Below are 22,454 nucleotides of genomic sequence, written 5' to 3' on the forward strand. Positions count from 1 at the left end.
TCCACAGACCTGCTGCAGACCACCTGAATCAAGTCTGCAGACCACTGGTGGTCTATGGACCACAGTTTGAGAACCCCAGTTTTGAATAAAGAGAAGTGTGAGCCTTACTTCCCAGGCTGACTGCAGACCATACGTACACGATGACACTTTTGTATGCCACATTCGTCTACTGCCTTCCTCCCCCCGACCTTTTCCATGCTAGCATCACCTCTCCTGGGAACTGGAGAGACGTCAGTCTCAGAAGAAGCTGTAATATGGGACTCCTCAGTCTATCTCTGCCTCTCTCACACACTTACACAAGCTTAAAATCACAGAATCGTGGAGTTAGAAGGGACCCCAAGGTATGCAGGCTGAGACCCTACCTGCCCGCAGACTGTCTTGCCAGAGTGGTGCATGCTCTAGTTATCTCCTGCTTGGACTACTGCAATGCGCTCTGTGTGGGGCTACCTTTGAAGGTGACTTGGAAACTACAACTAATCCAGAATGCAGCAGTTAGACTGGTGACTGGGGGCAGCCGCCGAGACCACATAACACCGGTCTTGAAAGATCTACATTGGCTCCCAGTACGTTTCCGAGCACAATTCAAAGTGTTGGTGCTGACCTTTAAAGCCCTAAACGGCCTCGGCCCAGTATACCTGAAAGAGCATCTCCACCCCCATCTTTCAGCCTAGACACTGAGGTCCAGCTCTGAGGGGCTTCTGGCGGTTCCCTCACTGTGAGAAGTGAGATTACAGGGAACCAGGCAGAGGGTCTTCCCGGTAGTGGCGCCCACCCTGTGGAACGCTCTCCCACTGGATGTCAAAGAGATAAACAACTACCTGACATTTAGAAGACATCTGGGGAAGTTTTTAATGTGAGACATTTTAATGTATTTTTAATCTTTGTTGGAAGCCGCCCAGGGTGGCTGGGGAAACCCAGCCAGATGGGCAGGGTACAAATAAATTATTATTATTATTATTATTATTATTATTATTATTATTATTATTATTATGTTTCCTTTCTGTGCAGGAATCTCAGCTCAAGCATCCATGACAGGTGGCCATCCAACCTCTGCTTAAAAACCTCCAAGGAAGGAGAATCCACAACCTTTCGAGGGAGACTGTTCCACTGCCAAACAGCATTTACTGTTAGAAAGCTCTTTCTGATGTTTAGTCAAACTCCCCTTAGCTTAAAGCCGTTGGTTCAAGTCCTACCTTCCACAGCAGGGGGAAAAAAGCTTGCTCCGTCTTCCATGTGACAGCCCTTAAGATATCTGAAGATGGCTATCGTATCTCCTCTCAGTCTCCTCTTTTCCAGGCTAAACATACCCAGCTCCTTCAACCGTTCCTCATAAGGCTTAGCTTCTAGACCCTAGTTGACCTCCTAGTTGACCTCCTCCGCACACGTTTCAGCTTATCAACAACCTGCTTAAATTGTAGCACCCAGAATGGGACACAGTATTCCAGGTGTGGTCTGACCAAGGCATAATAGAGTGCTGCTATTGCTATCCTTGATCTGGATACAGTGGTACCTCAGGTTACGAACTTAATTCCTTCCAGAGGTCTGTTCTTATCCTGAAACCATTCTTAACCTGCGGTGCCCTTTCACTAATGGGACCTCCCACTGCTGCGCAATTTTCGTTCTCATCCTGGGGCAAAGGTTGTAACCCAAGGTATTACTTTCGGGTTAGTGGAGTTCGTAACCCAAAGTGTTTGTAACCCGAGGTACTATTACCTCTGTTGATGCAGCCTAGAATAGCATTCGCCTTTTTTTTGCTGCTGCATCACACTGTTGACTCAAGTTAAGCTTGTGGTCCACCTTATCAGCCTTTAGCCAGAAAATTTGCGAAAGGAAAGGAAAGGAAGGAAGGAAGGAAGGAAGGAAGGAAGGAAGGAGCTGATAGTCTGAGTAATCTGGAAATGTCCTAGCTCTCATGCCACCAATCACAGCACTACTACAGCTGTACAGTGGTACCTCAGGTTACAGACGCTTCAGGTTACAGACACTTCAGGTTACTGACTCCTCTAACCCAGAAATAGTACCGCAGGTTAAGAACTTTGCTTCAGGATGAGAACAGAAATTGCGTTGCAGCGGCGCAGCAGGAGGCCCCATTAGCAAAAGTGGTACCTCAACTTAAGAACAGTTTCAGGTTAAGAATGGACCTCCAGAACAAATTAAGTTCTTAACCCGAGGTAAAGGTAAAGGACCCCTGACCATTAGGTCCAGTCGTGACCGACTCTGGGGTTGCAGCGCTCATCTCACTTTATTGGCCGAGGGAGCCGGCATACAGCTTCCGGGTCATGTGGCCAGCATGACTAAGCCGCTTCTGGCGAACCAGAGCAGCGCATAGAAACGCCGTTTACCTTCCCGCTGGAGCGGTACCTATTTATCTACTTGCACATTGACGTGCTTTCGAACTGCTAGGTTGGCAGGAGCTGGGACTGAGCAACGGGAGCTCACCCCGTCACAGGGATTCGAACCTCCAACCTTCTGATCAGCAAGTCCTAGGCTCTGTGGTTTAACCCACAGCGCCACCCGCGTCCTCCCAACCCGAGGTACCAATGTAAAATAAATCACAATGAACCTCGCTTCTTGGCCAGGTACATGTAAAGTACAGATCTAGCAATTGCCACATGAGACTCAGAGCTTCTGAAAAATCAAGCCCGGGATCTGCAGATGCAGCCCTAAATTATGCTAAGTCATTGATGCTTTGTTTATGTTTAAATAGCTGCCTTAGGTGCTGAGTGGAAAAAGCACCAGGCAGAGAGGCTCTGGGCTCCTTTGATGCTGAGGCCTGGTCAGATTTTTGCACCTCAGCAGATGAATTTTCTCAACCTGTAAACATGGAAAGGAAAGTCCACAAAGCCATCTTAGATTGCAATGCTTTGGGGGGGGGGGGCTTGGGAGGGTTGCCCTGAAAAGCCTGGAAGTAAAGGTAGAAAATTTCGGCTTATCAGCAGAACTGTCCCAGAAGCCAGAATCTGTGCCTAAATATAAGGCACATGCCAACCCGGGGGAAGAAAGGGAAATAAATAATCAGCATCCCATTATTTAAAGCTGCCTAGAGCCTTCAAATGTCCCCCAGGCTGCCAGAGTTAGGCGGTGGTGGGGCACGAAATCTCCTGGAGATTTAAATGCTATTTTGTAACCTGCTCTGCAGGGATTAGAGAGTTAAGCTTTTTCCTATGTCACACGAAGAACATCTTTCTCTCTCACACACACACACACACACACTAATGCTAAACAGTATCTCCTAAGTGATGGAGAACTGCCATTTTTTTATTCTTTTTACAGGGGAGTGTCAAAGGAAGCACTGTATCATCAGACCATGTTCAGAGATTAATTTTATTCACTGCCTCTGGAATCAGCCTAATTCTCTTGTTCACACCGATGTTTCTACCTCTGGATAAATTGTGGCAATTACTCATAAAACGGACTAGTTAAGACTAAGCAAAGTGCGTATCATTTCAGGTCTCAAACTCTATTACAAATTATACACTCCGGCCTGGAATCTGGAATCTGAAACCCCAAAATGCAAGTGTGTAGAAAGACCGAGGGCTGCATGTGTAAGCTGAGTTCTGCTCATGCAATGGGGCTTCCCTTTGCTCTCAGTCCCCCACAATCTGCTCCAAAGGGTCACCCCACCCTCTGGAGCAAATTTTGAGGTTATTTGGGGGACGGGCTCCAGGAGAGGGAAGAGTTTCGTTGTGCAAGCGGATATCTGCTGCACAAACAAAACAGCAGCCCTGGACGCAACCCCAGACTTGGGCAAATATTAGTGCAGTGGTACCTTGGGTTTCATACGCTTCAGGTTACATACACGTCAGGTTACATACGCTTCAGCTTCCACTAACCCAGAAATAGTACCTCGGGTTAAGAACTTTGCTTCAGGATGAGAACAGAAATCGTGCGGTAGTGGCACAGCGGCAGCAGGAGGCCCCATTAGCTAAAGTGGTACCTCAGGTTAAGAACAGTTTCAAATTAAGAACAGACCTCTGGAACGAATTAAGTACTTAACCCGAGGTACCACTGTACCTGGCTTCCTTCTAAAATGGAGTCGTTTGATCTTCTCTCTAGAGGTATATATGCAGACGTAGGAAGGAATTTAGACCACAATTGCTGGTGTTCTTAGGAAGAATGCTGGATAGCAAGTGTCTTTAGCTAATGCTGCAAGGTACTACTTCTGGGTTAGCGGAGTTTGTAACCCGAAGCGTTTGTAACCTGAGGTACCAATGTACAGCTGTTGTTCAGTTTCCTTGGTAGAATGACATTCAAAAGGTGTCCAAAACAGAGAAAAATCAGCCCCATCCAAAAACCCTGGTTAATAGTCTTTTCCCCACAGAAAACCGAGTGCCTATTGCCTTTGCTCTTGTCTCATTTCCCCACTGTTCTGGTGCTGGTGACAGCATTTTCCAACTCATACACTCAGAAGAGAAGGCGTAGACAGAAGCTATCTGAAAACCTGCATCTGACAGAAAGGATTTCTGACTCACTAACAACAGCAGCAACAACAACAAAAGCTCTCTCTTTCTAAATGCTGCTGAAACGAAGAACGTTTGGGAAAAACCGTAAGCGGGTGTTTTGTGAAAAAGGACTGAACTCATTTCTAGTATGGACTGGGCATGTGCTCAGAGACAGTTTGCTGTTGTTTTAAAAAAATCTAGGTGTACATCTAACACTATTATTCCAAAAGCCATTGTTTGGTACCTGGATCTTGCTGCTGGATTGGACTTTTTATAAAAACAAAAACAAAAAATGCAGAGTACAACCTAGAAGGCCACATTTGCAGTGTAATAAATGAAAATCTGCCTTTATTCCCTTATGGGGGACACAAGAGCCCTTATAGAGTCCTTTGCAGGTTCTCCATCAGTCGGAGAAAATAACAGAGGCCAACCAGAGAATATTGAGAAGCAAAGCAGCTACTAAGCCTGATCTTTATTGAACTGTGCAACAGGGTGCCCCTTTCACACGCAGGAGAAGGCGGAGGACCCAGAACCCAGGTGTGCCCGCCCTTATATAGACATTTAAAATTGCCCGCCCTGGAGTCCAAGACCACCCCCAGACACATCATACCTACATCACAGAAAAGGGTGTAGCTCACAACAGAAATCTGAGTGCATCCTGTCTGACAGGTTACCTGTTAATGCTCACTTGATTGGATACCCTGGGGAGCCTGGCCAGTCTTTTGTAATGATAAATACTTAGTACCTGAGCCAGGTCACAGGCTCACCCTATTCATACACAGACACACCGTTAAGACAGGATTTGTGAAGGAAAAGACAATGGGGAGGCTTTTCCATTTTCCTTGACCTTGCAGAGAAATCATTTGGTCAGTCTGGGAGTCAAAATGGTTTCCAGGCTGTTTTCCTGCGCTGCTTCAGACATGTGGTTTATATATTTATGTATGTGTTTGCTTGGTACCTTTATGAACATTTATTATATATATATATAAGACCTTAATTTTTTATTTCAGCAGCAAAGTGTCCACAATTAAAGGAGAAGGCTGAGACTAGAGAAGATTGTGGCTCAGTGTTCATTGTGCACTGTTAACAAGAATGAAAGGACACAATGCAAAGAGCACCAGTAGCATGTGATTAAAGTATTGCTTAAGTTAAATAACCAACACACAGATTTCACAGTGAAACATCTGGTAGCAATGCGGTCCACCTTTCCTTGCATCATTCCATCAGATCTAGACTCAAAGCTTCAAGCATCCAAGCCAAGAGCTTGAAAAACATGGCAGAGATGTTCAAGGGCAGAGATGGGGAATTGATGGCCCTCCAGATGTTACTGTAGTACAACTCCCACCAGCCCCAGCTAGCACAGCCAATAGCCAGGGGTGATGGGGTTTGTAGTCCAACACCTGGAGGAACACAGGGGTCCCTCCCCGTTCTAATGAATACTGGACTTCACTATCCAAGGTTTCTCAATGTAAAGCTCAAAAATGGTAGGAAAGTGTCCCAGAGTTGCCTTGCCTTTTACCAACGAGATGTTCTTCTGATATGCAGCCACTGGGAATAGGGGGCATGATCTAAGGTGCACTCTCATATCACGTAGGGCAGTGATGGCCAAACTTGGCCCTCCAGCTGTTTTGGGACTACAACTCCCATCATCCCTAGCTAACAGGACCAGTGGTCAGGGATGATGGGAATTGTAGTCCCAAAACAGCTGGAGGGCCAGGTTTGGTGATCACTGATGTAGGGCAACGGTGGGACCTCACAGGCCTACCCAATGTGCCGCAAAAACCGAGGGCGCTCCCAGAATCCACTGTCCTGAACAGGACTTTCTTGACGAGACAAGTCAATACTGAGAGGTTTTCCCTGAGGCACGCATTTCGAAAACAGTTGCAGCGCTTCACGGCAATTACAGAATAAGCTTAAAAAGGAAAGGTGGGGAGGGATTTTAAGGTTTAAGATGATGTCTTATACATAAAGGTAAAGGGACCCCTGACCATTAGGTCCAGTCGCGGACAACTCTGGGGTTGCGGTGCTCATCTCACTTTATTGGCCGAGGGAGCCGGCGTACAGCTTCCGGGTCATGTGGCCAGCATGACTAAGCTGCTTCTGGAGAACCAGAGCAGCTCAAGGAAACGCCGTTTACCTTCCCGCTGGAGCGGTACCTATTTATCTACTTGCACTTTGACGTGCTTTCGAACTGCTAGGTTGGCAGGAGCAGGGACCGAGCAACGGGGGCTCACCCCATCACGGAGATTCGAACCGCCGACCTTCTGATCAACCTTCTAAATACCAGCAGTCAACAACTCCCTGATACTGGTAATAATACTGTGATAATTCTGCTATGGGGTCTCAGGAAAGCATCCAAGTAGCTAAACATGCAGCAGAATGCTGCTGCTGCTTGTATTCTTCCTATCTCCACTAGGAACACTGCAGTGTTAGACATGCTAATTCTGGAATGAGGACAAGGCTGCTGTAGGCAAAGGACATTGTTTCAGACCTCTGAAATCTTGGGAGATTCAAGGTGTGGAAGGAGAATTCCCTAAGAATGGACTGTTTGTGTGTGCCCTGGGTAATAAATGCCTTGGTTGGGGGGGGACACAACTCGGATGCTTCGGTTTTCTCACTAGGAAAAAGCAAGCTATCACTTAGCAGCAGGGAAACAGCAGGAGACCAATTATCCCTGGAAAGGTTTAGTGCTGGAGACATCCTTTCAACCAGCAACACAGGTCTCAAAAGTGGCAGGCAGGCAGAGGAAACAAAGGGGGGGGGAGAAGTGAATAATAATAAAGAATAAATAAAAAAATTTCTTCCAATAGCACCTTAAAGACCAACTAAGTTAGTTCTTGGTATGAGCTTTCGTGTGCATGCACACTTCTTCAGATACACAGTGTGCATGTGTGCATGCACACGAAAGCTCATACCAAGAACTAACTTAGTTGGTCTTTAAGGTGCTATTGGAAGAAATTTTTTTATTTTGACTATGGCAGACCAACACGGCTACCTATCTAATAAAGAATAAGAATAAGAATAAGAATTTATTATTTATACCCCGCCCATCTGGCTGGGTTTCCCCAGCCACTCTGGGCAGCTCCCAACAGAATATTAAAAACATGATAAAACGTCAATCATTAAAAACTTCCCTAAACAGGGTTGTCGCCTTCAGATGTCTTCTAAAAGTCAGATAGTCGTTTATTTCCTTGACATCTGATGGGAGGACGTTCCACAGGGCGGGTGCCACTACCGAAAGGGCCCTCTGCCTGGTTCCCTGTAACCTTGCAGGGATGAAACCACCAAAAGGCCCTCGGAGCTGGACCTCAGTCTCCAGGCTGAACGATGGGGGTGGCCTTAAAGGTCAGCACCAACACTTTGAGTTGTGCTCGGAAATGTACTGGGAGCCCATGTAGGTCTTTCAGGACCGGTGTTATATGGTCTCGGCGGCCAATGTAAATATAGACCTTTCAGAGAAATACACCTGTGTCAAAGGCTATCTAGAAAGGCTATTTGTTGTTGGACCACAATTCTCATCACCCCTGGCCATACTAGATGGGGCTCGCGGGAGTTGTAGTTCAACAAGCTCAGTCAGTTGAGCATGAGACTCTTAATCTCAGGGTTGTGGGTTTGACCCTCGTGGTCCATTCCAACTCGACAATTCTATGATTCTCAAATAACATCGTCCATTTTTTCTTATTTTTTATTTTGCTACAGTCTGTTAGCTACACAATAAATCTGATCCACTCTGATCCTCCATTCCTTTGATTGTGTCATGCTCAGATATGGTCAAGATATTCCTGAGCAATTCCTGTTTCTGGATCCTGCCTCTTTTAATCTATAGTGTGCTTACGTTTTAAAAAGGTTTTTACAGTGGTACCTTGGTTATCAAATGCCTTGGTACTCAAACAACTTGGAACCCAAACACTACAAGCCCAGAAGTAAGAGTTCTGGTTTGTGAACGTTTTTCAGAAGCTGAACGTGCTCCATTTTGAGTGCCACCCTTCCCTTTTGAGTGTTATGCTGAGGCCTGTCTGTTTTTGCTATTTATTTTGCGTCTTTGTTTTTGTGGCTTTTTTGTTTTGTTTTTGTGACTCTGTGGAACCCAGTTCAGCTACTGATTGATTGGCTGTGTGACTGCAGTACATTGTTTATTGCTTTCATTTTATGGATCAATGGTCTCGTTAGATAGTAAAATTCATGTTAAATTGCTGTTTTAGGGGTTGTTTTTAAAAAGTCTGGAACGGATTAATCCATTCTGCATTCCTTTCTATGGGAAAGTGTGCCTTGGTTTTGGAACGCTTTGGTTTTGGAACAGACTTCCGGAACGGATTAAGTTTGAGAAGCAAGGTACCACTGTACTGTAGTTTTGTAAGCTATCCTGGGAATCTATTCAAATGGCAGGATATACATTCCTGTTAAATAAGTATTTGTTTTTTTCAGCCTCACGTTGCATGATGCTACATTAGATAAAGCAATTGGAGGCAGAATAAAGAGATTACGACCACAATTGCGCTGGCAGAAGCAATTTATCCGGAAAGATTAAAAACCATAGGAATGGATGAGAAGAATAAACCCAGTATCCTGGATACAGATCATCCTTGCAGGTATGCCTAATCAGAAAAAGCTATATTTCCATTCTGTTGATTAGTGAGTTCTGTGCTGCTTGAATCTTGCATACTTATATACCTTTTCAGTAAGAAAGTTAACTCTACCAGCTAGGCTTCCTGTTCTCTGAAACAAGTGTTGCACCCTCACAGGCAAATTTCTTTTTTTATTAAAGATTTTCTTGTTTTACAGAAGTATGCGTAATGTCTCTTGTATTTTTTCCATGTAAAATTTTTACAAATCAGTTTCATTTGTTGAGACATTGGGGGGAAGGGGGGAGGGGGGAGATGGGGGGGTCGGGTGGCGATGTTTCTATTTTGCTTAATGTATGTAGGGTTTGGTGTCAGCGTTGCTCGTGCTGTTCATTTGTGTTCCTTTGGTGGTGAGAGAGGTTGGGATTGGCCTAGGGTGTGGTTGTTTGTTTGTGATTGGCTGTGGTGGTCTTCTTTTTTCGTGTGTGAGTGGGGTGGGTGGGTGTTTTGGATCAGGTTAGCCATATTGATTTGTATGCTGTTGGTGGATTGTTGTCATTGTCTTGTTGGGCTGTGTATGTGATAAAGGGGAGCCATACAGGGGTGAAGGCGTCTTCTTCTGTTTGTCCCCATGTCAGTTTCCGTTTATTGGTTAATTTTTCTAGTAGGGCTGTTTCCCATACTATTTGGTACACAGGCAAATTTCTGTAGGAAAAAGGTACGGATTCTGGCAACCTCAGAATTGATTCATAAAGCAGAATTGACCTCCCAAGCATTTTCTTTTTCTGGTCTAGGCTCTGTCTTTCCCCACTGCCAATTCTCCTTGGCCATCCTCACAGTGGGTATATGGTACAGAACAAATGTAGAGAGGGCCAATCCTCAAGCCAGCAGCTGGGAGGAACTGTGACAGAGTTACGGCAAACCTGGGTTTTTTCTAATGTTCAGAAAGGTTCAGTGCTCATTTCTATGAGAACAGACAAGAGGGTGTTTTCGTAGGATGAATGAGTAAGCAACAGAAGTCTAATTGATCAACTTGTGACAGGATTGTACCACTACAGCTTGCTGATGGGATTACCTTTCAAACGATGAAATAATCGTCCCTGTTCCAAAAAATAAATCCCTTCATAGAGAAAACAGGCTGGGAGACAGGTTAGAATGCTTTCCCTTGGCAACCTGGTTTCCTCACAGCAGGAACTATTTTTGTATGAAAGGAGCATTCCATCACGCAAAACACCATATGTAGTTTGAAGTGCAAGTGAGAGCTGGACCATAAAGAAGGCTGATCACCGAAGAATTGATGCTTTTGAATTCTGGTGCTGGAGGAGACTCTCGAGAGTCCCATGGACTGCAAGAAGATCAAACCTCTCCATTCTGAAGGAAATTAGTCCTGAGTGCTCACTGGAAGGACAGGTCGTGAAGCTGAGGCTCCAATACTTTGGCCACCTCATGAGAAGAGAAGGCTCCCTGGAAAGGACCCTGATGTTGGGAAAGATGGAGGGCACAAGGAGAAGGGGACGACAGAGGACGAGATGGTTGGACAGTGTTCTCGAAGCTACCAGCATGAGTTTGACCAAACTGCGGGAGGCAGTGGAAGACAGGAGTGCCTGGCGTGCTCTGGTCCAGGGGGTCACGAAGAGTCGGACACGACTAAACGACTAAACAACAACAACAACAACAACAACAACAACAACAACAACAACAACAAAACTTTGAAGTGGGGCATTTCAGTTTAGTCTGAAGCCCAGTCTCGGCACTGAGCCTGCCTTGGTCGCCCAGGCTGGTGACATCCCAGGCTGGAGAGAGATGAGGGAGTGTGGTCCTGTTCGTTCTACTTGACCTCTCCAAGACTTTTGATACCATTGGCGATAGCATCCTTCTGACATGGCTCCAGGGGCTGGGGACTGAGAGCACTGTGCTACAATGGCGCCACTCCTGCCTTCAAGGCCAGCAAGTAGTTATGGTTAGCTACTGCTTGACACCATGTGATGCAGGTGGCACTGTGGTCTAAACCAGTGTTTCCCAACCTTTTTTGGGCAAAGGCACACTTGTTTCATGAAAAAAATCTCGAGGCACACCACCATTACAGCCCCGTGACGTCAGCGCGCAGCGTCACGCCGGGAGGGACGCACGAAAGTGTAAGTTTCTATTTTTTCCCCTCCCCCTTGCCTTCCTTCTGTGCCAACCGCCAAAAAGCCAAGAAAAAAGCCAAGACTTTAGGGCAGCAGGTCGACACGGAAGAAGCTCCTACCTAAGGACAGGTGCGACGGCCGTGTCCTCTTCTGCCACACTTGGCAGCCCTGCCTCACGGTCGTGACTCCCACCCTGATTTCTCCCCGCAGGTCGAGCGGCACAGGCAGCCCAATGTGTCCAGCCCAGACACAAGCCCCGCTTCCCCACTCTAGATCCTGAATGCGACCAAGTGCTCTGGACTCCCGAGCAGGGTGGGAAAGAGGACTCACATCTGGTAGCCTCCGGGCTCCTCGCCTGCTCGAGGGATGGCATTGCAGGCAAGCTGCCGGCCGTCGCCATCGCCGCCCCCTCATGCGAGTGGACCTGCCCGGAGTGGTGGGCCGGGGGAGGCTCGCTCTCTGTGGGGATGTGGCCCGCACGCGTGGCCCCGCTTCCTCCTGCCCAGGGCTGAGCTCCTTACCCGCGATCTCGGTCTCGCGCACGCGGATCCCACTTATTCCGAAGCTCGCGCCACTAGCCGGGGCTCTCACACCGTGCCAGGGCGAGGCGGCGCGGCCCACTGACGTCATCGCGGCTCGCTGCCGCCCTCAACTTCCCTGTTCCCTCCCCTCCCTCGGGTCGCCGTGGTTACCGAGGACTGCAAGCTGCTCGGGCGAGCGTGGGGCATTAAGTGGGAGAAGGAAAATTAAAATTAAAACTCGCCTGAAGGCCGCCTCTCCGGATCTGAAGCTATCTTTCGAATTTTTTAATTTTTCCCGCGGCACACCAGGCAACATCTCGCGGCACACTAGTGTGCCGCGGAACAGTGGTTGGGAAACACTGGTCTAAACCACTGAGCCTCTTGGGCTTGCTGATCAGAAAGTCGGCGGTTCGAATCCCCATGATGGAGTGAGCTCCCGTTGGTCTGTCCCAGCTCCTACCAACCTAGCAGTTTGAAAGCACACCAGTGCAAGTAGATAAATAGGTACCGCTGTGGCGGGAAGGTAAACGGTGTTTCCATGCAATCTGGTTTCCATCACGGTGTTCTGTTGCGCCAGAAGCGGTTTAGTCATGCTGGCCACATGACCCGGAAATCTGTCTGTGGACAAACGCCGGCTCCCTTGGTCTGAAGCAAAATGAGCGCCGCAACCCCATAGTCGCCTTTGACTGGACTTAACTGTCCAGGGGTCCTTTACCTTTTTACCATGTGTGTTGCCTGCTGGCGTTCTACAGAGTTCCATCTTGTTACCCAAACAGGGCTCTTGGTTTGTGTTATTTTAACGGCAGCCCTCCCATCGTCCATTCCAAGGATTTTCAAGCAGATTGCAATATGGCATGGAAAGAGTTTTGCAGCGATGCTGAACCCCTTGCCCCCCTAGCCTAGGTTTGGGAGAATTATCTGGGGTTTTTCCCCCCAAGGAATGAACATACAGGCTATTTCTATTACTGGAAATCTATCCTTTTCTGCATCCTGGGGGAAAGGGAGAACTTGAAGCATTTCCTAAAGACAACAGCTCTTCGTGTGACTATAAGGAGAAGCTTCAAGCACTGTTATTATACAGAAGAAAACCTTATGCAAGAGTTGTGTAACTTGTGTGTCACATGTTACAGTTAGATACCAGTAGAACCTTCACTCTCCTCACAGTCCAAGCCTACCCATATTTACTCAGAAATGGGGAGAAAACATCTTGCTGATTTTAACGGTTCTTACTTCCAAAACAATTCTGCTTAAGACAATTTATTAATGAAATCCCATTCCTGCCTCAGAGGGAGATAAAAACAAGGGAAACCATTTGTGCAGGGACAAGAAGACAGACTTTCTAAGGCCCAAAAAACCAACACAGTGGCAAAGATGGTGCATTTCACAGCTTTCATTATAAAATGCAATTGATTTTAGAATGCTGTATTTACTGTTGTTAACCACTCTGAGCCCGGCTTCGGCTGGGGAGGGCGGGATATAAATAAAAAATTATTATTATTATTATTATTATTATTATTATTATTATTATTATTGCATTGCATTTTCCAGTAGCTGGTCTGGAGGTTGCTGACTCCCATTGTCGGGGAGGCACCTTTGCATTAGAGGACCTGCTATGACCACCTGGCTACACAATTTGAGGATACCCTGTCACCTTGGAAAAAAGCAGTGGCATTGCCACTCGGAAAGAAAATGGCCCTAGGCCCTTTGGTTTGGAAGAGCTACTGACCAGCTGCAAATATCCCCTTCCTAGAGATGTCATGGAGAGGGTCATGGCAGGAAATCTTGGATGACACAGATTTCAATTTGGGTTCAGGCCCAGCCATGGAACCAACCTTGACCGAGTGCAGTGCAACTTTGCTCCTGCTTCTCCATCACTCTATAGCAGGGATGTCCAACAGGTCGATCATGATCTACTGGTAGATCCCTGGGAGGTTTTGGTAGATTGCGGTCGATCGCTGGGTCCCTTTCCTTAGTGAAATATAATCCGGCCCCAGCCCCTCGCCCCACCCTCCACTGTTGCGAAGACAGATTTTACTCATAGTGAGGCTGGTTGTTTTCCCAGCTGCAAATATCCCCTTTTTCCCTTGAGCTTAGGCTTGAATTTTGAAAAATTGGGGCTCTCTCTCCTCCTCCCTAAAAAAAGCTCACCAACTTTGACCTGAACCCCCAAAAAGGGGGTAGATCACTGCGAGTTTTTAATTCTGTGAGTAGATCTCAATCTCTTGGGAGTTGGCCATCCCTATAGGTCTATAGTTTGTACCGTATTTTTCGCTCTATAGGACGCACTTTTTCCCCTTCAAAAATGAAGGGGAAATGTGTGTGCGTCCTATGGAGCGAAGACGCCATAGCCCCGCGACCCTCTCCTGGCTGGAGAGGTGACGCGTGGCTATGGCAGGAGCCTCTATAGCCGCGCGTCACCTCTCCAGCCGGGAGAGGGTCGCGGGGGCTGCTTTATCCCCGCGCGCGCTCTCCCGGCTGGAGAGGTGACGCGCGGCTATGGCAGGAGCCTCTCCGCTGCGCCTTTCCGCTGCTCCCTGACCTGCTCTTTGGGGCTGGTGGTGGGCTTCCCCCTGCCAGCCCCAAAGAGCAGGTCGAAAGGAACCTGAAGCCTGGAGAGCGAGAGGGGTCAGTGCACACCGACCCCTCTCGCTCTCCAGGCTTCCAAGGTAGCCGCCTGAACGCACCTTGAACGGCACCTTGTTTTAGAGCGGGAAAACAAGAGGGGGAAAGTTCTCCCCCTCTCTGTGCAGCGCCTCCTGCCACTTCACTGAAGGGGCGCTGGGCAGAGAGGGGGAGAATTTTTTTTTCTTGTTCTCCCCCCTCTAAAACAAAGTGCGTCCTATTGTCCGGTGCGTCCTATGGTGCGAAAAATACGGTAGGTGAAAGTGCTGACTTTCACCTACAAAGCCTTAAAGACTCAGGACCGCAATACCTCAAGGACCACCTTTCCCCATATGAACCAACCTGGACCCTGCAATCATCATCTAAGGCCCCTTCTTCATGTGACTCCTCCATGAGAAGCCCAGAGGGTGGCTACACAAGAACAGGCCTTTTCTGGGATGGCTCCCCACCTGTGGAATGCTCTCCCCAGAGACGCTCGCCTGGAGCCTTCATTACATATCTTTAGACAGCAGGCGGAAACCTTTCGCTACAACCAGGCCTTTGGCTGATTCAACACTCTACAGCCTTCTAAATGTGTTTGTGGGGGCAAGACACAGGAGCTACCCACACTGGAAGAATGGCAGATGAAGGTCATGGACTACATGGAACTGGCAGAGATGACTGGCAGAATCCGTGACCAGGGAGAAGAGTCGGTGGAGGAAGATTGGAAGAAGTTTAAAGATTACCTTCAGAAGCACTGTAAAATTAAGGAATGTTGAAATGACGTTTGATTGAAAATAAGTGGTACTGGTAAAGAGATGCTTAAGAAAATGTAAATAGGGATTGATAATTGGAAATGGATATTTGTAATAATAGGTTAACATATGGAGTAAGGATGAATGTTAGAGGGTAAGGATTTGCTGAATTCAATATTTGAACTGGAATACAAAATGGGAGGTGTGAGGAGGTCAAGAAACTAGTGAAGAAAATATAAGATTTGAAAATATTAATCTATTTTTAGTTTTGATCTTTGGCTTTTCTCTTTGTTCTTATTCTTTATTCTTTCTTTTTTCTTCTTTCTGTTATCAACTGTTTTTCTACAGTGTATTTTTTTTATTTGTTTTGCTTTTGTAGTTTAAATGTTGGCATTTGTTCTTATTGTTTGTGAAACTTTAATAAATATCATTTAAAAAATAAATAAATGTGTTTGGTGGTTTTTGGTTTGGCTTTTGTTTTCAGATTGTTTTCAGATTTTTTAATGATGTATTTTGTGTTCTCATTCTACATTTTTATGTTATGAGCCGCCCTGTAATCTTTGGATGAAGGGTGGTATACAAATTTAAATACTAATAACAATAACAATAATAAATCCGGTCTATAAACAGCCACTCTGCTAAGGCGAGTAAAATTTAGCCAGTCCTTTTCCTCACGAATGTGGCCTAAAATGACCAAAGCGACAATCTTATGCACATTTAACTTGGGAGTAAATATGCACAGTATCAAATCATATAACAGGCAACAATCAAATCACAAACAAATCATATCTGATTTGGGTTTCAGTGTTCTCCTAAGAAGAGTGAACAAAACTCTCAAACACATTAAACAGGAAATGTGTTTGATTGTTTTTAGCTCAACCTCTGAGTGGGGAATTTGTTAATTGTGAATTCCTACTATAAGAACAGACCTGATCTGCAATTTCTGGACTGCCTTTCACACTTCTGAAACACTATGATGCTCAAAATATGTTTAGAAATGTGTAGTTTGAGAGAACACACATTTTATGTTACTTATTTAAGTTAATATCTACACGCACGTTTTTGTGAGGACTAAAATAAAAGTTGCAGATAAAGGTAGAAAGGGGGTGGAAATAAGCCACGAATGAACATATGAAAAAAAAAGAGATGAGCTAGAGATAGATACCTGCCTGTCCCTAGTTCTGGGAGCCACCGAGAAAAGTTACTCCATGGAAAACATATTAGTCTGACATTTTTCATCACTAGGATGTTGATGCCAGAAATCTGGTGATTTAAATTGCCCTGGCAATTTCAGCTAAAGAATCCCATCCTTGCTGTAGATTGTTATATAAGAAGATAGCTATCCAGCTAAGAACATGCAACTTCTGCATGAGGTGTCATTTCTGCCACACACAAGGCCAAATATCAGTTGAGGATTAAATTAGGTTATAAGTAAATAAATGGGATTTAGAATATTAAGAAAAGTGAATAAGATGGATTATAATTGGAAATTGTTTTAGTTTAATAATGATATTGGGAAGCTGTTACTTTCAATTACAAGGAAACTCAGAAAGGGGGGACTAGAGGAAATCAACCAAGATGTTTAAAAGGTTGGATTTGTAAAGAATTAAGTTTGTTGTTATTGTTTATCTGTTTATTGTTTTATTTCTTTTTTCTTTTATTGATGTATTTTCCTTTTCTTTCTGTTTTTGTGTGTTATTTTGCTTTGTGGTTTTTGTTATAATTGTGGAAAATCTAATAAATTTTATTTTTTAAAAAAAATATCAGTTGATAACAACAGATGCTTCTGAGAGCTCATTCACCCAAGGTGTGTGCCTGGGGTCCTAGAGAAATTCCACAGGGTGATTCACATGTTTATGGTGGAGCAAGATCAACAGAGAACTCTGTGTCGATTTAGGGGACTCATAATCGCAGACCTGCCTGGCCACATATGACAAGCAGAACCTCTCAGCTCAACTGTGAGAACCCACTGACCCAGAGACGGAGACCAAAACAATACTCTGTGTAAAATGGTATTTGTGCGTTTCACTGGTCAATGAGCATGTATGTGCCTGAGATGCATGTCAGCAATCACTTATGAGTGAGCGATAGATAAATTATGCCTTTCTTCCTTGCGCACATCAAGATTTGTACGAAGGGAAAGAAGCAACTTTTAGTGTCTGCTGAAATGTGAAGATGGGCAATTGCAGAGGGTTATTTATCACAGTAATTCATTGCAGGAAAGATGGCCTATGTGTGTCTGACAAGAAGTTTATGCCACTCATCCAGGCCTGCAAATATGAGAGAGTGCCTGCCCATCTTCTGTTCCACTCATGGAGACCAGTCTTCCTCATCATCTTCTAAATCCCCATCATGGTGTTCCTGTTGGTTTCACCTCTCCCCAGTCTTAGTGTGGGATACCCCAAACAATGGCCTGGTCACAGTTACAGGGATAGCGTCATGTGTGCAATCTCCATTGCTCAGTCTTGTATACTGAGAGGTCCGGAGGGTGGCAACACGAGAACAGGGCCTTCTCTGCAGTGGCTCCCCATCTGTGGAATGCTCTCCCCAGGGAAGTTCGCCTGGTGCCTTCATTATACACCTTTAGGCGCCAGGCAAAAACATTCCTTTATAAACAGGCCTTTGGTTGATTTGGCATCCTACGCCCTTTTAAAATGTGTTGGGGGGGTTATTGGGTTGTTGTTTTTATTTTGATTATATATTTTGTAGTTTTATATTTTGCTGTTCTGTGAAATTCAAATATACTAATAATAATAATAATAATAATAATAATAATAATAATAATAATACAGCAGGTAGAAAGGACATATTGTTGCCACAGAGTGTGCATTCAGCATCTCCAATAATTACCATATTTTTTACTCTATAAGACTCACTTTTTCCCTCCTAAAAAGTAAGGGGAAATGTGTGTGCGTCTTATGGAGCGAATGCAGGCTGCGCAGCTATCCCAGAAGCCAGAACAGCAAGAGGGATTGCTGCTTTCACTGCGCAGCGATCCCTCCTGCTGTTCTGGCTTCTGAGATTCAGAATATTTTTTTTTCTTGTTTTCCTCCTCCAAAAACTAGGTGCGTCTTATGGTCTGGTGCGTCTTATAGAGCGAAAAATACGGTAAGCAGAATCAACGCAACTAATGGGAAGGGGTTACTTAGGAAAACGTTTCCAGTATGTACCAGTTTATATGGCAAAGGGCCAGTTAAATCCTTGGTTCACTTTCCTTCGTGCCATGCCTGCCCCATGCCTGCTTCTTTGAACAAGAAAGCAATACGTATGGATGGGCTTTTAAATACTTTTGCATTTTGCCCCCAATTTTTTTTATAGTTATCAATCAGAGTTATCATGAGCATTTTGAGACTTGACCATTGTCACCTCCCCCTTACTCTTATGGAGAAGTGTTCCAATGGAGGGAGCTCACTACCATTTATTTGAATGCTAGTTTCTGCATTTTAAGCCAAATCCTACAGGCATACGCTGTTGTTCTCACAACTCAAGTAACGGGTTTTTCATTGAACCATTACCACAAGCCAGTGGAAGAACCAAACCTGCTAGAATTCTGGATGATGCCGTTTTGCAGAAAACCACTATTATGCTTCCAAAATCCCCAATCACCTGTTGTGTTCCATCCTGGTTTGTTCCCCTATATATCATCCCTCCCGAAGCTTCCATAATCTGCCACAATCTGCAGGGAGGGAGAACGTTTTAAATGATCCTGAATCAACACTCCTCCTTCTATATACTAAATGGATATTCTTCATGGCATAAGGCCAATAAAGCCTTTTTGGTGTTGGGTTGTATCTGCGTAACAGAAGGTAAACAAACTTGAGAAAGGTACATCCATTAGCCTTTCCCCAATTGCTAACCTGCCTGCACTGCAGCCGTCATTCTAGGGGATGCAAAGTACTAGGCACATGTTGGGTCACTAGGAATATAAAGCAACAGCAATCTGACATCATTGTAACCAGCAGCATCGCCACGAGTTCGGTTCATATGCAACCCGAAGACAGAGTCTTCCACTTGCCAGCCAAGTGTGCATTGCAGTAAAGGTGCTCACCGCATAAACAGCTTGATCCTCCCAGCTTTTCACCCACCAGACACTCTTGTTGCAGTAACAGCTTATTAACTCCAGGTCACCCAGAAGTATTTATGACACAGCAAACAATTCTGGCATTAACCCTTCAGGCTGCCCTTGTTCCTGCAATGTCCTATTTAAGGGTAACAGACCGGGGGTGAGATGGGGAGAGAAGGGCAGGCACATTTTTGCCAAGCCGCCTTCGAGGAAAGCCATTTTACATTAAGAATGCAAAAAAGTAAGCTATTCTCCAATGTCTCAGCTACAATACTCAGATGACTGAGAGACCCAGCGCGAGAGCGGCGCACTGTTTTTCTTCTTTTCCAGCATGCTGAACAGATCCATTTATCTTTCAGCAAGCGGACCCACCGAGAATAAACGGAAGGCAGAAAGAGGTTGATTGTGCGCCCCTTTGCAACAGCCCGCCGAGGTGGGCGAGCCTGAGTGGGAGGGCACCGCATCACTGAAGGATCTGCGGCGGAGGATCTGCACTCGGGTCTCCCCTAAGTGCGCACACGCCGTGAATTTGAAGAGCACACCTCAAAAGAATCCTGGGAATCGTAGCACCCAGCACCCTTAACAGGCGACAGTTCCCCGGTTTAAGAATCCTGGGAACTGTAACTCCCAGCACCCTTAACAAGTGATAATCCCCAGGTTTAAGAATCCTGGGAACTGTAGCTCCCAATACCCTTAACAAGATATAATCCCCAGGTTTAAGAATCCTGGGAACGGTAGGTCAAAGCACCCTTAACAGATGATAGTTCCCCGGTTTAAGAATCCTGGGAACTGCAGCTCCTAGCACCCTTAACAAGAGATAATCCCCAGGTTTAAGAATCCTGGGAACTATAGCTCCCAGCACCCTTAACAAGTGATAATACCCAGGTTTGAGAATCCTCAGAACAGGAATTCCCAGCACCCTTAACAGGCTATGATCCCCAGGTCTAACAATCCCGGGAACCTTAGTTCCCAGCACTCTTAACAGGCTATAGTTCCCAGGGGGTGTTCTTTAAAGGGCGCGGTGTGGGATGAGCTGAAAATGTATGGCATATACGCAGCAGTGTCATAGGGAACAAGGGAAGCCTCCCTAACTGGGCTCCGTGGAAGGGCGGTGGGCTGCTAAGAGAATGAATGGGAGGCAGAAGCCGCCGAGCTGACACGTCACTATCTCTAACCCCCCCCCCCCCGCCGTCATTCAGCCGTCCACTCACCCGAGCCGCCATCTTGTTCCGCCGGCGACGAAGCAGCGACTGACAGATGCGAGATGCGGAGCGCAGAAAGCAGCCGGCTGGGAGGAGGCGGAGCCACGCAGAGCGCGAGGGGTGGGGGCTATCCTCGCCCCTCCCACTTCCGGACCTTTTTTTTTATAACCGCCTCGTTCTCGCGTCTGCTGACCCCGCCTTCAAGAGTTAAGGGAGCTGCGAGAGGCACACGCCCGCATACACGCACGGGAGTCCAATGCGACGGCGGCTGAGGGAAGTGCGGGAAGGAGAGATGGGCACAATCACGTAGAAGGAAACAAGGAGGAAGAGGAAAAAAGGGCATTTCCCTGCTTAATTTTAATATTTAATTAGTATTTAAGGCGACCAGAGTGTGCTAAGGGGGTTCACTCGAATTGCAGGGATAAAACCCCAAGCAAAATGTCAACATCATGTCAACATGCCATCAAAATCCCAATGATATACGATATCTTTATTGTCATTGTCCCATACAGAACAATAAAACTGAAAATCTACGTAAAACATTCAAAAACCCCTTACAACTCTGAAACCCCATTTTAAAATGCAATATACTATATACTATAGGATAGGGTGCTGGGATATGCAAACGCTAAAACTGAAGCGATCCCTCTAAAAAATATTGGGGAGGGGACGCCCCCCAAAAATCAAAGCAAACAAATAAAGGGACAGAGGTATCCCATTACAGAGGTTTTATTATTGTTGTTGTTGTTGTTGTTATTTTAAAAGAAAACTAGACAGATAAGGTTACAAGGAAGACATTTGTCCAGTTTGCACTGTACATACATTAATCATAGCAATGATTATGTATTAAATAAATTTTAATTTTAAAAAGGGATCTGTCGCTTCGCAGAAATGTCTTAATAAATCATGACTCGTCGTGTCTTGCAAGTGTATCCGGACTCTGAAGAGTAGCAGCTGGCTTATGACAAGACAAAGCCCTGCATTCCGGCACCTTGAAAACTAACCACGGTTACTTCTACTTAGATGTAAGTCTCATTCGGTTTAATGGGACTTACTTCCAGGTAAGGGTGTGCAGTATAGAATTGCAAGCTTACTCGTGGACCTTAAGAGACGCGTTTCTCTTTCTCTGCATTACTGCCCCGCACGTGGAGGCATTCCAATCAGAACCAGAAGTGAAGATTGAATATTTAAGCAATCCTCTTTTCCTTTCCATTTCTATTGCCTTCAATCACGTCCGCAGAGAGGCAGAGATATTAAAAAGTTGAAGACGACTATCTCATTTTCTCTATACGCTGCATCCGGGTTTAGATCCGATAAGCCATTTTTAAATGTCTCCTGGCCGACCTTGGAATAGGGGAATCCAAGCTAAGGCATAGATAGCTGTGATTGTGCAAAATAATTATTTATTTAATCATAATAATTGCACTTTTTAGTCTTTTTTTTTTTTTTACAAAAGGGAACCCGAAGCGACTTGCAAAAAAATAGCACGTACGTCACAATGAACATAAAATTAAAACAGAGTAAAATCTAAAATATAAGTTTCACTTTGCTCAAAAAACTGAATGTCGCTTCCGTTTTCCAACATTTTAAAAAATAATCTTACTTACCACTGCATATTCCAATACAAATGCAGTCCATTATCCTCATATTAAAGGGCGGAAGAGGCTTTGGGTGTTACAATAGTCCCACAGCTTCCTCTAAATATTGCAAGGTGGGCATCAGGCTGAAGCTCCTTGCATGGTTTACAACAACCCTAATATGTAGTCCAGTTGCTGAACCTATTAAAGGCTGGGGCTGAAGTTCAGATACGCTATCCCTGCCATATCAGTCTGCAGAAAGTAGTGTACAACAACCCTGCAATATAGGCCACTGTTTTTATACTAACAGTATATTGCTGGAAGGGCCTGGTGAAGAGATGGATTTATGACAGCCCTAGCCCTGCAATGCAGTCTACTGTTAATATTGCAAATCAGAGATCGGTCTTAGATTTAAATTTCCGGCAAAAAAACCCCAATACAAAACAAACCCTTAGGTTGCACACTGTCAATCTGCTTAAATTGCCTATGGAGAGGCCTAGACAAGAATTTCAAAAAGAATGAGGGAAATGCAGAGAGTACCAGTACTTTACAAAACAGTGCTCCAAAATATACACCTGGACTTGTTTCAATTAATTTCTACA

The 22,454-nt window shown here is 45.4% G+C and overlaps 1 protein-coding gene across 8 annotated transcripts in view; it reads right to left on the reverse strand.

The window, feature by feature from the left end:
- Positions 1 to 20,435, reverse strand: part of NSF (N-ethylmaleimide sensitive factor, vesicle fusing ATPase) — a 271,739-nt gene extending 251,304 nt beyond the window's left edge. For 7 of the 8 annotated variants that reach the window (XM_083469738.1, XM_083469739.1, XM_083469740.1 and 4 more), the window contains exon 1: positions 20,285 to 20,435. In XM_083469738.1, coding sequence (XP_083325864.1) covers positions 20,285 to 20,296 — 12 coding nt within the window. In that variant the 5' untranslated portion in view covers positions 20,297 to 20,435. The remainder of the gene's footprint in view (positions 1 to 20,284) is intronic. The other variant, XR_014518107.1, reaches the window with a different exon arrangement.
- Positions 20,436 to 22,454: the final 2,019 nt, after the last annotated feature.

Source organism: Podarcis liolepis, assembly GCF_965112155.1.
Source record: "Podarcis liolepis genome assembly, chromosome: 13".
Taxonomy (NCBI): domain Eukaryota; kingdom Metazoa; phylum Chordata; class Lepidosauria; order Squamata; family Lacertidae; genus Podarcis; species Podarcis liolepis.